Raw genomic sequence first — 15443 nt, forward strand, 5'->3', positions numbered from 1 at the left:
AGAGCGGAAGCATAAGGGATAGTTTGGATGTTGTTGAGGGCCCTATCTACTACAGTGGGTGAAAGCCCATGGTTTGGAAGAAGCAAACCATGTCGGCAGCGCTATTTCGGAAGACGACATCATCCAAAAAGATGCGACGTAGGTGAAGGAACTGGGAGAATGGGATGGAGTCCTTGCAGGACGTGGGGTGTGAAGAGCTGCAGTGAAAATCGCTATGGGAGTCAGTGGCTTTGTAGTGAATGGTAGTGGACTATTTATTCCCTGAAGTGGAGACAGAGAGGTCAAGGAAAGGAAGGGAAATGTTGGAAATGGGCTCTGGAAATCTTCCCAACACTGCCTCCTATCTTATAGTGTCCCAACCCTGGACAGCCCATTCCCATCTCCTTCCCCAAATCCACAAACCAGACTGCCCCAGTATGCACATCAAATCAGTCTGTTCCTACCCCAATGAACTTATTTACTCCTACTTTGACTCCATCCTCTCTCCACTTGTCCAGACCCAGCCCACCTACATCCATGATTCCTCTAATGCCTTGGAGGAGGTCCAGAAGAGGTTTACAAGAATGATCATAGCAATGAAGGGCTTGTCATATGAGGAGCGGCAGAGGACTGGCACTATACTCGATGGAATTTAGAGTGGGGGAGTGCTGTGTGTGTGGTGATCGAACAGAAGAAATCTGATTGTAATTTGCAGATTACTGAGGCCTGGCTAGAGTGAACATGAAGAAGAAGTTTCACTAATAGGTATTTCTGCAGTGCATCTTATACATAGTACACACTGCGGCTACTGAGTGTCGGTGGTGGAGGGAGTGGATGTGGTGCCAGTTAAGTGGGCTGCTTTATCTTAGATGGTGTCAAGCTTCTAAAGTGTAGTTGGAGCTGTACTCATTCAGGCAAATAGCACTCATCCACCACATTACTGAGTTGTGCCTTGCAGACGGTGGACAAGCTTTCAGCAGTCAGGTGGTGAGTTACTTGCCACAGTATTCCTAGTCTTTGACCTGCTTCTGTAGCTACTGTGTTTATATGGCAAGTTCAGTTGAGTTTCTGGTTATTGGTCACCTCCAGGTTGTTGATAGAGGTTTTCTTTGGGACAGGTGGAGAGGTGGATTCGGTGATGGTAACACCATTGAATGTCAAGGGCCAGTGCTAAGATTGTCTCTTGTTGGAGATCATTGCCTAGCATCTGTGTGTTGCAAATGTTACTAGCCATTTGTCAACTCAAGCCTGGATACTGTCCAGATCTTATTGCATTTGAACATGGACTCCTTCAGTATCTAAGGAGTCATGAACAGTGCTAAACATTGCACAATCATGTGTGAATATTGCCACTATTGACCTTATGAAGGAGGAAAAGTCTTGTTTTATCCTTTTATTACTTGAATATGTCCCTGTGTTTTGGTATGAAATGAATGATCATTTTGTGTTTATGTTGCAGGTCTTGCTCAACTGTATTTAAATTAACTGCAGATAAATCATTCAGGGGCTAAAGACTTCAGTGGTTAGATCAGCAGTTGCTACTCATCCCTAGTTGCCTTTGAGAAGGTGGTGACAACTAAGTCAATTGTTTTTTATGTGCAAGAATGCCCACTTCTCTCACCATAATTCGGGATATCCATTATAGCAAAACCTATGATCATTTATTTCAAATCAAATGAAGTAAAAAATTCACACGAGAAAATCGAAAATGGGACAACATATTTGCACCAACCCACCCACAGGTTTGTTCCTGGTTTTGCCACATTCATAGGCTTGAGGTTCATTCCCCTTCTGGACATGAATAGCAAGCACTTCCAACATGAATTTAAGGCAATTTGTCTGCTTCCAGCATACTGGAAAAGTTTTGTCTAACTTGCCAATTTCAGGAGAACCAGATCCCCTGCCTACAAACAAAACTTAAAATGTATCCGCAGCTGTCCACCTTCCCCTGGGGGCCTTGTACAGAAATGATCATCCCAATTTCTACTACCCCAATGTTTGGTCCTGGAACCATCTGAAATTATTCAAGTCATTTAAGATTGGGAATAATAGTGATATGGAGTAGGCTGTTTTCTGGTCATGAGTACAAGCACAATACAGAACTCCTGGACTAGTTTCTCCAAAAGTTTTAATTGTATTTTTTATCAAAACTCACAGTTGATGATACATACCTTGTAGCTTCTGGATCCCACACAACAATGTCAGCGTCAGCTCCTGGAACAATTCTTCCTTTCTTAGGGTACAGATTGAAAATTTTTGCAGCATTTGAACTAGTCACAGCAACAAAACAGTTTTCATCCATTTTGCCACCGACCTGAAAATTGTAATCATATTAACTTTAAAAAAATTACAACATTTTGTTTTATATACCATCAAATTTATGTCACCATCTTCGATCTTATAACATATAATACTATTTTCCAGCAACTGATTTAACAAGAAAACTGCACTCAGGATCATGTCTCTCACTGGGATAATCAGTTGAAGGTTTGAGAAAATTTCAAAACAACTTATCTTACCAAATTTTCCCTTTCTTCCAGCTACTATCAACTCTGAAGACATAGCATGGATGACCAACTTGTAGCCCAGAAAGGGAGAAAAAAAAACAGGTAGAAAATTCCAAAACAGACAAAGGAACTGTCAAAGATCCAAAATGCCTAAAGAACTGCAGGTGCTGGATCTTTGACACAAAAACAGAAATTACTGGAAAATCTCAGCAGGTCTGGCAGCGTCTGTGAAGAGAAATCAGAGTTAATGTTTTGGGCCATGTTCCGATGACCTTTCTTCAGAACTGATGGTAGCTAGGAAAAGGATGGTTTTTATACAGAAATTAGGGTGTGGGGGAAGGTAGAGTAAATGATAGGTGGTGCTAAAGCCCAAAAAGACAGAAAAACAGTTGGACAGACAAAGGAATGATTAAAGGTTCATTCGGAGAATGAACGGCTGTTAATGGGAGACTATTAGTGACTGACAATGGGTAGTGTATGGTAGCAGCCCATGTGATGCAAAGCCTGGTGTCGGAAGGTGAGGGAAAACATGGGAAAAGGTGCTCAAGCTCTAAAATTGTTAAACTCAATAATAATTCCAGGAGGCTGCAGAGTTCCCAAGCAGAAAATGGAATGCTGTTCTTCTAGCTTCGCTGCAGCAAATCTGAAAGCGAGATGTTGGTCAGGGAACACGGTGGTATGTTGAAGTGGCATGCAACTGGAAGCTCAGGGTGTTTTTTGTAGTCAGAATATATGCATTCTGTGAAACGGTCACTCAGTTTGCACTTTGTTTCCCCAATGTAGAGGAGACTGCATTGTGAGCAGCAAATGCAGCACTCTAGATTGAGTGAGTAAAATGCTGTTTTACCTGGAAGGTATGCTTGGGGCCTTGAATGGTGAGGAGGGAGGACATAAGTTGTCAGGTGTTACACCTTCTCTCTGTTGGAGCAGAAGGTGCCGTGAGGCTGTGGGGATTTGTTAGGAAGAAAGGAGGAGAGGTTCAGGGTGTCCTGGAGGGAAAAGTCCTTGTGGAAGGCTGACAAGGGAGGGGAGAGGAATCTGAGTCTGTTGGTGGCATTCCACTGTTAATTCCTGATGAAAAGTTATCTATTTCGCTTCCAAGTTCCACCCTCTCTTTTCTTCACCTGGTCCATCTCTGATTCCTCCCTTCTTCAACATCAGTTTCCATTTCTAAGGATAGGCTGGCCACCAAGATCCACTACAAACCAACTGACTACCATAGTTACCTTTACTATACATCCTCTCACCCTACTTCCAGTAAAGACTCTATTCCATTCTTCCAGTTCCTTCATCTCCGTTGCATCTGTTCTGATGATGCCAACTTCAGTAAGGGGGGCTCCTATGTCCACCTTCTACCTCAACTAAAGATTCCCCAGCCCTGTTATAGACAGGGCTCTCAGCTGGGTCTGACCCATCTCCCTTACTTTGGCCCTCACTGCCTCTCTTCCCTCTCTCAACACAATAGAGTCCCCCTTGTCCTTACCTGCTATCCCACCAACAATCACATCCAGAGAATTATTAGCCGCTGTTTCCTCCACCTCTTGAACTGCTTCAATCTGTTGGTGTAGGGACACCCACTGAGCTGTTAGGAAGGGAGATCCAAGAGGCAACCCAGTGACAGTGAAGAAATGTCAATATGCTTTCCTGTTTGGTTGGCAAGTGGTTTGGAGGGGAATATACAGGCAGTGGCATTTCCATGCATCTGCTGTACTTGTCCTTTTATGCAGTAGGAAGGAAATAGATTAATTATCACTGTGCAACTTGGCGATGGTAGACACTGTTGCCACTACAGTCAGTAGTGAAGGGAGTGAATGTTGAAGGTGGTGAATGGGTTATGGGGAAGCTACTGGAATCTGTTGTTAAAAAGTCACTGAACAAGTATGAAATTATGAGCTAATAGAGCATAGTTTTATTGTAGTCATGTCTGACAAATCTAGTTAGATCTTGAGGAGATCATAAAGACACACAAGGAACATTATCTACATAAACTTCTATAAGCAAACTGAAAGCACATCTTGTCTTTTCAACTTGTATTGGAAACTGTTTGGGTGATAGGAGACAAAAGGAGATTATTTTGGTCAAACCAGGCATGAATGAGTGTTTTGTTAATAAGACATGCCTGTTTGAAATTTAGCGCACATGTTTGGAACTAACTGATGATTACAATTATTTTACATTTCTGCAATAGATACTTGTATGTTTAGTACAGATTGGAAGCAATTTTGCAGAGTGATACGTTTAGCTTCCACAAACCCACCTTCAGTGTGTATGGAATGCATCAACTGACATAAAACCACAGCTTAGAATAAATTATGATGTAGACAGATCACTTAGCCCTTTCAAGAATGAAATCCATGCAATTATGTGTGGTAAGGATACCAAGGTACAAGGTATATGAATGAAGTTGAGGTATAATTCAACAAATATTTAATAGATCAGCAAAACAGACAGGAATGTTGGCTGAGTTTAGAAGACTGAGAGGGGATCTGATTGAAACGTATAGGATTATGAAAGGACTGGACACTCTGGCAGGAGGGAACATATTTCCGTTGATGGGGGAATGCCGAACCAGAGGACACAACTTAAAAATACGGGGTAGACCATTTAGGACAGAGATGAGGAGAAACTACTTCACCCAGAGAGTGGTGGCTGTGTGGAATGCTCTGCCCCAGAGGGCAGTGGAGGCCCAGTCTCTGGATTCATTTAAGAAAGAATTGGATAGAGCTCTTAAAGATAGTGGAGTCAAGGGGTATGGAGATAAGGCTGGAACAGGATACTGATTAGGAATGATCAGCCATGATCATATTGAATGGCGGTGCAGGCTCGAAGGGCAGAATGGCCTACTCCTGCATCTATTGTCTATTGACCTACCCTCTTTCTTCAATTTTCTCCATGTTCTGTACCCAAGTAAATCAATGTCCCAGATGCAAGGCAGGAAAAGTTGTCACTATCAGAGTCAATGTTAATGGAGGCAGGCATCTTTTGTCATGCCTAACCATCCCCCCCGCCCGCCCAAGAGCAAGGAAGTCTGACTGATAAAGCATATTTCAATGTTATCCATTGGGCAGAGTTGCTGGAGACCCAGGCCCAGGTTGCACAGACGTGAACAACTGCACAGCGAAAACAGCAAGCATTTTTTGGGGGCTTGATTGCAGGGTGGGCATTGTGGCAATAGAGAGGTCAGAAGGAAGAGGGTAGCTTTCAGTGTCCATCTCCCTGTCCCCATGCGTTAACCAAGATTGGGGAAAATGGAGACCATCAGCTCAGCAAGCAAACTGCCCTGGTTTCTCTGCTTGCCCTGGTTTCTCTGTAAGGAAAGCAGCAACTTCTCTCACCTGACAGGAATGTAGGTAATCGGACTGAGGATAGGTCAAGTGACTTAAATGGCCATTAATTGACAACACGTTAGGAAGGCTGCCTAGGTAGTGGGTGGGGGACAGATATTCGGTTAGTGTCAACCTGCCTGATGATTTTCCCTTCACATTATTGGCCCCATCACCTCCAAGGTGGAGGCAATCCCACCCAATGTGTTACCTATACAAACTTCAATACACAATACCTAAGAAAAATAAACATTTAGCAAAATCAGAAGAGTACTTCCAATTACGTAACTCCAACAGTAATGTTTATCAATTGATCTGATAAAATGGAAAATTTCAGTATGATGTTAAAAGTTAGGACATACAATATTATTCATTTTCCCACTTTGAGTAAACCAAAATAAAGAATTGAAACAAAAACAGAATTGCTGGAAATGCTCAGCAAGTCTGGCAGCATCTGTGAAGAAGTTAATGTTTTGGGTCCAGTGAGGAAGAGTCACCGGACTCGTGATGTTAACTTTGATTTCTCTTTACAGAGAATGGTGGCGACAACGCAGTACAGAGGAACCTCGATTATCTGAATATCAATTATCCGAATATAGGATCATCCAAAGGAGATCTCGAGGTCCCGATAGAAACATTACATCAAAGAAGTACGGCATAATTCCAACAGTGTTTCCAACAATGATCGCGTGTTTTGTTTACAGTGATTAAACAGGCTTAAACAGGCTCCAAATGACTGACCTTCCGCCCCTCTCTCACCCCACACTTTCCCTGGAGTTCTAAAAAGGGGTGTACCCTACATCCCCCCTTCCCCAGATAATCGAGGTTCCTTTGTTTTTTGCAATAAAATACAAGTAACAATAAATAAATCAAATCAATTAAAGAATGCAATAGCAACCTTTTCAAGAAATCAAGAAGAATGTAGGAAAGGGAAAATATACAATGTATCAGGGATGTTCTTCTAATACGTTCCAACTATTCTAACAACAACAATACAGTGATATAAATTAAACCTCGATATAAATTAAACCTCTTCTATTCTACTGTATGGCAACATCATTCTGATGTATGCAAGTTCGCAAGAAAAATTGAGGAAATAACTGTGATTGAAATTAGCTTGAATGTTTGCAAGATCTTCCCCAGTTTACAATAATTACCATAATTTGTGAGACTTCCTAATGTACAAGTAATACTAATCAACATCAAAGAAATCAAAGGAATATCAAACATACCACTCCTTTCTCCCAGATAACAGTCATTCTGTCCTGCACTCCAGTAACACCATGAGGAATTTTGGTAAAATCCTCTTTCCCTATAGCTTTTTGCTTGATAGTAAATGGACGGTGATCCGAAGCAACGACATTAATGGTATCACTAAGAAAAATAAAAGAACAGTAATAATACTTAATCAGTCTTTAAATGAAGTATTGGTATTAGGTACTTCTGTCTTGAAAGATTTTATATTGAATTCATGTTTTGATAATTTCAATTTAAGGTTAATTACGATAACATATTTCACAGTTATGCAATATATATTTTTCTGCCCTGACTGCCCACTGTAGATTTATGATTCTTATTGAAGCTATTTACAAAAAAGCAAACTCCCATTCCAAAATCTAGCTGCTAAACAAATGGCCACTCAATACAGGATAAGCCATACTGGTAGGTGAGTCGCTTTCACTTAATGCTAGTGGCAGACATTGCATCCAGTCTTCAACTTGATCAAAACATTTATGCCGTAATTCCCAACTAAACTGTTAAGTCAAAATTATTACAGTGGCTCTGTGCACACTATGCAAAAATTTTTTCTAACATGCTATCACTTATACTTCAGTCATTCAGAAACAAAGAGTAGACCATTTGGGCTATTGAGCCAGCTTCACCATTCAACATGATCATGGTTGGTCTCCATCTTAATGACATATTCCCACTCTTTCCTAATACCCTTTGAGATCTTTAGTCTCCAGAAATCTATTTTTTCCTTAAATATCTTCAGTGACCTGGCCTTCACAGTTTTATGTGGTAGAGATTTTCACAGATTTACCACTGTCTAAAAGAAAACACATCTCCTCATCTCAGTCTGAAACACTGAGTATCCTGAGTCCATGACCACTTGCTCTGGAACGGTGGACCACAGGAAACCACATCCCTGCATCCAGTCTCTGCAGCCCTGTCAGGATTTAATATGTTTTAATGAGATCCCATTTCATTCCTCTAAACGTCAGTGAATACAATCCCAGTTGACCCAATCTCTCCTCATATATAAACCTGCCATCCCAGAATCAGTATAGTGAACCTTCATCTTCAAGGAGACCAAAACTGCATGTAACACTCCAGGTGTTGTCTCATCAAGGCCCTGCAAAACAACAGTAAGGCTTCCTTGGTTCTGTTGTCAAATCTTTTTGTAATGGAGGCTAACATACTATTTATCTTTCTAATTCTTGCTGTTTGTTTGCTTTCAGTGACACTGTACAAGGACACCCAAGTCCCTTTGTGCATCAACATTTCACAATCTATGGCCATTTGAATGATATTCTGCCATTCTGTTTTTCCAACCAGTGGACAACTTCACATTAATGACACATTAACTTTCAGTTAGGTATGCTTGAACTAAATTGCCAAAATGAACACATTGAAGTTAAAGAAACCAAACAAAATTTATACCTTTTGCTGATGCATTTGTCTCTCAGAATTTGTCCAACCGCCTGGATATTCCCTAAGACAATTCAATTACTTCTGCCCTAGTGTCCAGGTAAAATGGCAAGTCTGAAGCAGTGTAGAAGCATTTACAAATATTTCTTTAAATCAAGTTTCGTAACTTTCAATTTGCATGATTATCTGTGTTTTAGCTTTTATTTTAAAGTAAAAAAATTCACATCATTGATGTCAGTGGCAAGACAACTAATTATTGCCCATCCATAACTGTCTCCAGGAAGATGTCTTGAAACACCCTCTTTAATTATAGCAGTCTGGGATATGAAAATTCTCCAGTGGTGCGTTTAGGTATGGAGCTCCAAGATTTTAACCCAGTGATAATGAAGAATGTCTTCAGGTTAGGATAGTGGATGGGATACTTGAAAGTGGTATTGTTCCATTGCAACCATTACCCTTGTCTTTCAGTGCTACTTAAGAAGCTTTGGTGAGCTGCAGTACATTTTGTAAACAGTATCCATTGCAGACAGTGTACTCGATGATGGAGTCAGTATTTAAGGTGGGGAACAGGTGCTAATCAAGCAGGCTGCTTTGACTTGGATAATACTAATTTTGTTTTAAGGGAGTTGGCATGGCACTCATCCAAGCAACTGCAGTATATTCATCACAGTCCTATTTCTGCCTTGTAGATAATGAAATGATTTTGGATAGTCAGGTGGTGAGTCACGCATGTAGAATTCTTGGCATTAGACCTATTTGTGTAGCCACAGTATTTATGAGACTGGACAAGTCAATTTTCTGGAAAGGCGCAGCAGGTCAGGCAGCATCCAAGGAGCAGGAAAATCGATGTTTCGGGCAAAAGCCCTTCATTAGGCTTTTGCCCAAAACATCGATTTTCCTGCTCCTCGGATGCTGCCTGACCTGTTGTGCTTTTCCAGCACCACTCTAATCTTGACTCTGATCTCCAGTATCTGCAGTCCTCACTTTAGCCAAGTCAATTTTCTGGTCAATGGTAATCCAGAACATTGATGGCAGGGGACTTAATGATAGTACCATTGAAAGTTCAGGAGATAGTTCGGCCCTCTTACTGGAGATAAGTTTGGAGACAAGTTTGCACTGGCATGGCATGAAAGCTACTTGTCAATTATCAGTCCCGGCTTGAATACTACCCAAGTTTTACTGCACAAAGGCATAAACTGCTTCAGTATCTAAGGAGTAATGAACATTATGTTATAAAACAAAAGACACTCGCAACCCCACCACCACCACCACTCTCCAACACACACACCCACATGCACACATACACATACAAGTTTGTGGGGTGAATTTGTACTTGTAAAGTTACATTGTACTTTACTCAAAAACTGCATGAATATATGTAAGATTCTGTTAATTCATTTTTTAGATTAGTATCAGTCTAAACATTATGGCACAGACAGTAGCAGAGGTGCTAATACCCAATACATTACCTAGGCTGACACCAATTGTTAAAGTTCACTTGAGAATGTAACTTGTATATAAAAACTGTTTTGTGATTTACATATGAAAGAAGTGAAACTAACATTGTCATTCTATTAGATGAGAGACTTAACAAACAATCAAAGTATTTTTCAATGTATCATTTCAGTTACATCACACTGTAGCTTACAATCATGTACTCCAGTGCCCCGAAAGCTCGTGCTTCCAATTAAACCTGTTGGACTATAACCTGGTGTTGTGTGATCTTTAACTATGTTATAAGAGGTATTTCTTGTTATATACATAGACCAGATGGAGTAATTTAGAGAAACAGTGGCCAAAACACGATGAATGATTATTTGTAACACTTTTAGTTTGCCATTGAAATAAAAATAAAAGGACAAGGCAACTTGATTTTTGGCCATTGACACATTTTGTTAGCGTTCATATTACTTCCACATTAAAACTCTAAATTCTAATCCATGTAGTATTTATATAATACATAGTACTTTAAAAATGCACTTGCCAATTTATCACACTATTATCACTCAGGCAGCACAATTTATCAGATGCACCTGCAAACATGTAACATAGTTGACTACAACTTAGTCAAAATAGTTTTCAAACTTCAGGTGGCGTGCTTAAACGAAAAGAATGGGTTAGCTTGTTACTAAAACTCACTTGGCTAGCAGACTCATGAGGTAGTTGGGAGTGCTAGCATCCAGTCGGAGAGGAGGTGCAGTAACATGAGCAGCAGCGTGAGACCAGTCCGGATGGTAATAGCTTGATCCATTGAGAGTTGTGTGTGCTAGTGTTGTTTCCCCATATATAATTTTGCCTTTAAAAGATTGAAGTTTAGAATTTCAAAAAACAGCATATCTATACTTCATTCACCAAATTATAGCTTGGCATTTTAAATATATTTTTGTCACATGTACAGATACAGTCCTTCACTTTATCTTCGTTCTGTATGTCAGAGGTTCCCACTTTCATTGTATGAAGCGTAGAATAAGTTTGGCTTAATGTATATTGTTGCAAACATGTATTAACCTTTAATTCCACACATGATCAGTTTGAGGATATTGTTGTTAAAAGGAATCTTTTGCAAAGAATATATTGGTAGAATTTAATGAATAGCCTTATCAGGTATGAACCATTCATTCAGCCAGACCCTCATTTTGGGTACTCTGACATAATTGATAAAAAGCACAGCTGTGAGTATATAATTAGCAAAGGATGAGGTGAGATGGGTGAGACACTCAATTTTCTTTTAACATAACAGAACATCTCATTTGCTTTACATGAACACTATCATTCAAAATTCGACACCAGCCCATAGAATGAGATATTACATCAGGTGAGGAACTCGTAAAAGTGATAGGCTCAGGTAGGCTAGTATTAGATAATCCACCTGTTGGCCTATATCATTAAGTCACATATTGGAACGGTCAAGGGAAGGGGGTAAAGAAAATTTATACAGAGGTCAATTTAAGATAGTGAATGCAAAAAGTCAGGAGAGAGCTGTAACAGAGAAGCAATACACATATATTGATTCCACCTAGTTCTCAAATTTAGTGAAAGTTCAATTATTAAGCACTTTTACAAGATTAAATCACAATGCTAGCCAAACATAAAAACAAGCTTGTTAAGGAGTTAACATTCAAAAACTAATTGTGGCCTTAAGAAAAGGCAGGTTTTTAATTCTTTTCTTTATTATTTATTATTAGACCATCTTCAAAATCATATCAACATTTCCTTCTCCACTGACAAAAGCTTTGAATCTGTGGTCTTGGGTAAGTAGGGACTTAAAAAGTGTGTTACCCCCACTGAGCAACCCAGAAAGACCATTGTGTTGACAGATTTTTTTTTAAAAGGAGGTGCTTAGAAGAGAACAACAGCAAAAAAAAAACAAATGTGACAAAATTATGTATCACTAAAAGAAAAATAAAGGGTATGTAGACCAGTGAAGGCAGTGAAAGAAAGATAGAGAAAGAGAAAAAAAAAGGGAGAGAGAAAAAATAATAGAGAGAAAGAGAGACAGAGAAAGAGAAGTGGTGAGGTCTAAATAGAAATTCTGAATTTGATTTCAGGTCTGAAGAAATTAAACGAATTTAGATAAACTACTCTTGACAGCAGAGGAACAAACAAGAAATCTAAAATTACTGAATAAGATTTACAATGCCTTTTCTTAGTGCTGAATAATATCTGACAAATACCTAAATAAATAGTCATGACTTGATGTTTGCAAGGTTTGTGAAGGTTTGTAGCTCAGGTTGAGGTTTAGGGTGTAGGGTGTAGGTTTGCTCGCTGAGCTGTAGGTTTGATATCCAGACGTTTTATTTCCTGGCTAGTTAACATCATCAGTGGCGACCTCCAAGTGAAGTGAAGCTGTTGTCTCCTGCTTTCTATTTATATCTTTCTCCTGGATGGGGTTCCTGGGGTTTGTGGTGATGTCATTTCCTGTTTGTTTTCTGAGGGGTTGATAGATGGCATCTAGATCTATGCGTTTGTTTATGGCGTTGTGGTTGGAGTGCCAGGCCTCTATGAATTCTCTGGCATGTCTTTGCTTAGACTGTCCCAGGATAGATACGTTGTCCCAGTCAAAATGGTGGGTTTTTTTCATCCGTGTTTAAGGCTATGAGAGAGAGAGGGTCATGTCTTTTTGTGGCTAGCTGGTGTTCGTATATCCTGGTGGTTAACTTTCTGTTTGTCCTACGTAGTGTTTGTGGCAGTCCTTGCATGGAAAGTTAGCCACCAGGATACACGAACACCAGCTAGCCACAAAAAGACATGACCCTCTCTCCCTCATAGCCCTACACACGGATGAAAAAAAACCTACCATTTCGACTGGGACAACACATCTATCCTGGGACAGGCTAAGCAAAGACATGCCAGAGAATTCCTAGAGGCCTGGCACTCCAACCACAACGCCATAAACTAACACATAGATCTAGATACCATCTATCAACCCCTCAGAAAACAAACAGGAAATGACATCACCACAAACCCCAGGAACCCCATCCAGGAGAAAGATATAAATAGAAAGCAGGAGACAACAGGTTCGCTTCACTTGGAGGTCACCACTGATGATGTTAACTAGCCAGGTAATGAAACGTCTGGATATCAAAACTACAGCTCAGCGAGCAAACCTACACCCTAAATGACTTGATGTACTGAGACAAAGAAAATAATGTTATAGTCATCTCCTGAAGTAAGAATTCAGCTTTATGATGGAAGTAGGGCTCCATGTGATTTCAAATTATGAACTATTTCTGCTCTAAAACTTTTCATTTGAATGATAACCTAAACAGTAAGCACTGCAAATTTAAGATAAAAGGCATGGCTGCTATTTCCTGATGAAATTTCCTCTGAGTTCCTAAAGTGTGATTGAAAACATGCATGCTTGCCTGTACTTGACAGTCAAGTGCTTGCCCTTTATGTTATAAAGTTTCTTGCCTGCTAGGATCAGTCATTAAGATTCAGAGAATTATCCTTAAGCCTCAAGCTTGTCAAATGTAAGGCTTTCTCTTTCAAAAAGAAGTATGATAGTCATTTAGAAAGGTACAATTTGGTAGGCAACTTAAAACAATCTAGGTTTCTCAAGTCAACATTACTTGTTCTATCTGTTTGGAAGATATAATGCATTAAAAAGTTGTTCACAGCTTGTTAAAAAAGGATCCACAGGGTGTTTAAAAAAATTGAAGTGAAGAAAGGACTTATCTCTCAAGGTACAACCTTCTCCATGACCTAGTTAGTAATAATGCAACTTTTGGCTCTGGAGTTCAATCTGGGTAAATGCGAGGTATTCTATTTAGGACAACAAACAAGGGTAGGGCTTACACAACTAATGGCAGGGCCTTGGGTAGTGTTGTAGTATAGAGGGACCTAAGGGTGCAGGTACATTATTTTTTGAAGTTTGTGACACAGAGATAGGGTAGGTAAAAAGGCACCCTTGCCTTCATTGCTCAGTCCTTTAAGAATAGGAGTTGGGACGTCATGTTCAGGTTGTATAGGACATGGGTGAGGCCTCTTCTGGAATACTGCATCCAGTTCTGGTTGTCCAGTTATAGGAAGGATATTTATCAAGCTGGAGAGGGTTTAGAAAAGATTGACCAGGATGTTATGGAAGGTTTGAGGTATAAAGAAAGGCTGGATAGGCTGAGACATTTTTCACAAGAGCATTGGAGATTGAGAAGCAATCTGACAGAAGTTTATAAAATAATGTGAGGTATATATACAGTTAATGGTTGTCTTTTCCCTAGGATGGGTGATTTCAAGACTGCGGGGCACATTTTTAAGGTGAGAGAAGAGAGGTTTAAAAAAAACATAAGAGGCAAATTATTTTTACACAGAGGGTGGTTCACATATGGAGTGAACTTCCTGAGAAAGTGAAGGATGTGGTTACAATTACAACATTTAAAAGATATTTGGATAGATACTTGAATAGGAAAGGTTTGGAGGGACATGAGCCAGGAGCAGGTAGTTGGGACTAGTTTCGTTTGGAATTATGTTCGGCATGGACTGAATGGAGCAAAGGGTCTCTTTCGATGCTGTATGACAATGACTCTATAGTTCAATTTTACAAAACAGAACTCTATAAATAACATTTAAAAATCATACATTTCCTAAGTACTATTTCATCTTTACCACGAGATGTAGAACATTGTCACATGCAACCTGATCGAGAACAAATTTATGTGTAATGTTGGAGAATAAATGCACTGGATGTAACTAGTTTCGTTTTTACATACTCCAGTACCATGCTTACCTTGCATTTTTGCAGAAGCAATAACATCACCTGCAGATTTGCTTGAGACATTAACCAAATATAATGGACAATGGGTCTGAAATTGGATGTTAATGGGAAGAGTTAGATATGGAGCTCAGCTGAAACACCAAAGAGTATATATTTAATGCATAAATTCTTAACTGCAAAACTCACTCTATTGGCAATTGTGATGGCACGATGTGTTGCTTCCGCCTCAAGCTGTGTGAAGTAAGAAAGAAATACTTTAAACATTTTTCATCCACAAATTACATTTAGTGAAAAATAAATCAGAACAGCTTTCAATTTTCCAAAATACGTTTAGGGACAGCGCAGAACTTTGCAGTAAATAAGATAAGATTACTGAATTTTAAAATAAGGTTTTTTAGCTTTTGCAAGTTCCAACAATATTCCCTGCAACAATTCTAATGAACAACTTACCTTCATGTGCAGTTTTCATATGACTGCTGGGGAACATCCAATAGTTCCAACAATTAACAATCATATATTTTAAATCATCTACATTTAAATATCCAAAATTTTATGAGACAAAAAAAAGATTTATATTTTATTGACAAAACATATTGAGAATTTACTGAACCAGCATAATTTTGATTGGCAAACAAAGTTAAACAGAAGCTTACTCAGCTTCTTGTGTGGTTTTCATTCACATCTCAGCTCAAAATGGACACGTTTTCTATTTCCATGGCATAACAGTTACTAACACTTTGAAACTTACACTGAAATCAAATGCTACCT

The 15443-nt window shown here is 39.4% G+C and overlaps 1 protein-coding gene across 1 annotated transcript in view; it reads right to left on the minus strand.

Moving 5' to 3' along the window:
* dpysl5b (dihydropyrimidinase like 5b) overlaps positions 1 to 15443 on the minus strand; it is a 64375-nt gene that overhangs the window by 16407 nt on the left and 32525 nt on the right. The window contains exons 5-9 of the mRNA XM_072563005.1: positions 14862 to 14906; positions 14688 to 14763; positions 10601 to 10757; positions 7042 to 7183; positions 2151 to 2293 (exon numbers count right to left, since the gene is read on the minus strand). Coding sequence (XP_072419106.1) covers positions 2151 to 2293; positions 7042 to 7183; positions 10601 to 10757; positions 14688 to 14763; positions 14862 to 14906 — 563 coding nt within the window. The remainder of the gene's footprint in view (positions 1 to 2150; positions 2294 to 7041; positions 7184 to 10600; positions 10758 to 14687; positions 14764 to 14861; positions 14907 to 15443) is intronic.

This window comes from Chiloscyllium punctatum, chromosome 3 (assembly GCF_047496795.1).
Source record: "Chiloscyllium punctatum isolate Juve2018m chromosome 3, sChiPun1.3, whole genome shotgun sequence".
Taxonomy (NCBI): domain Eukaryota; kingdom Metazoa; phylum Chordata; class Chondrichthyes; order Orectolobiformes; family Hemiscylliidae; genus Chiloscyllium; species Chiloscyllium punctatum.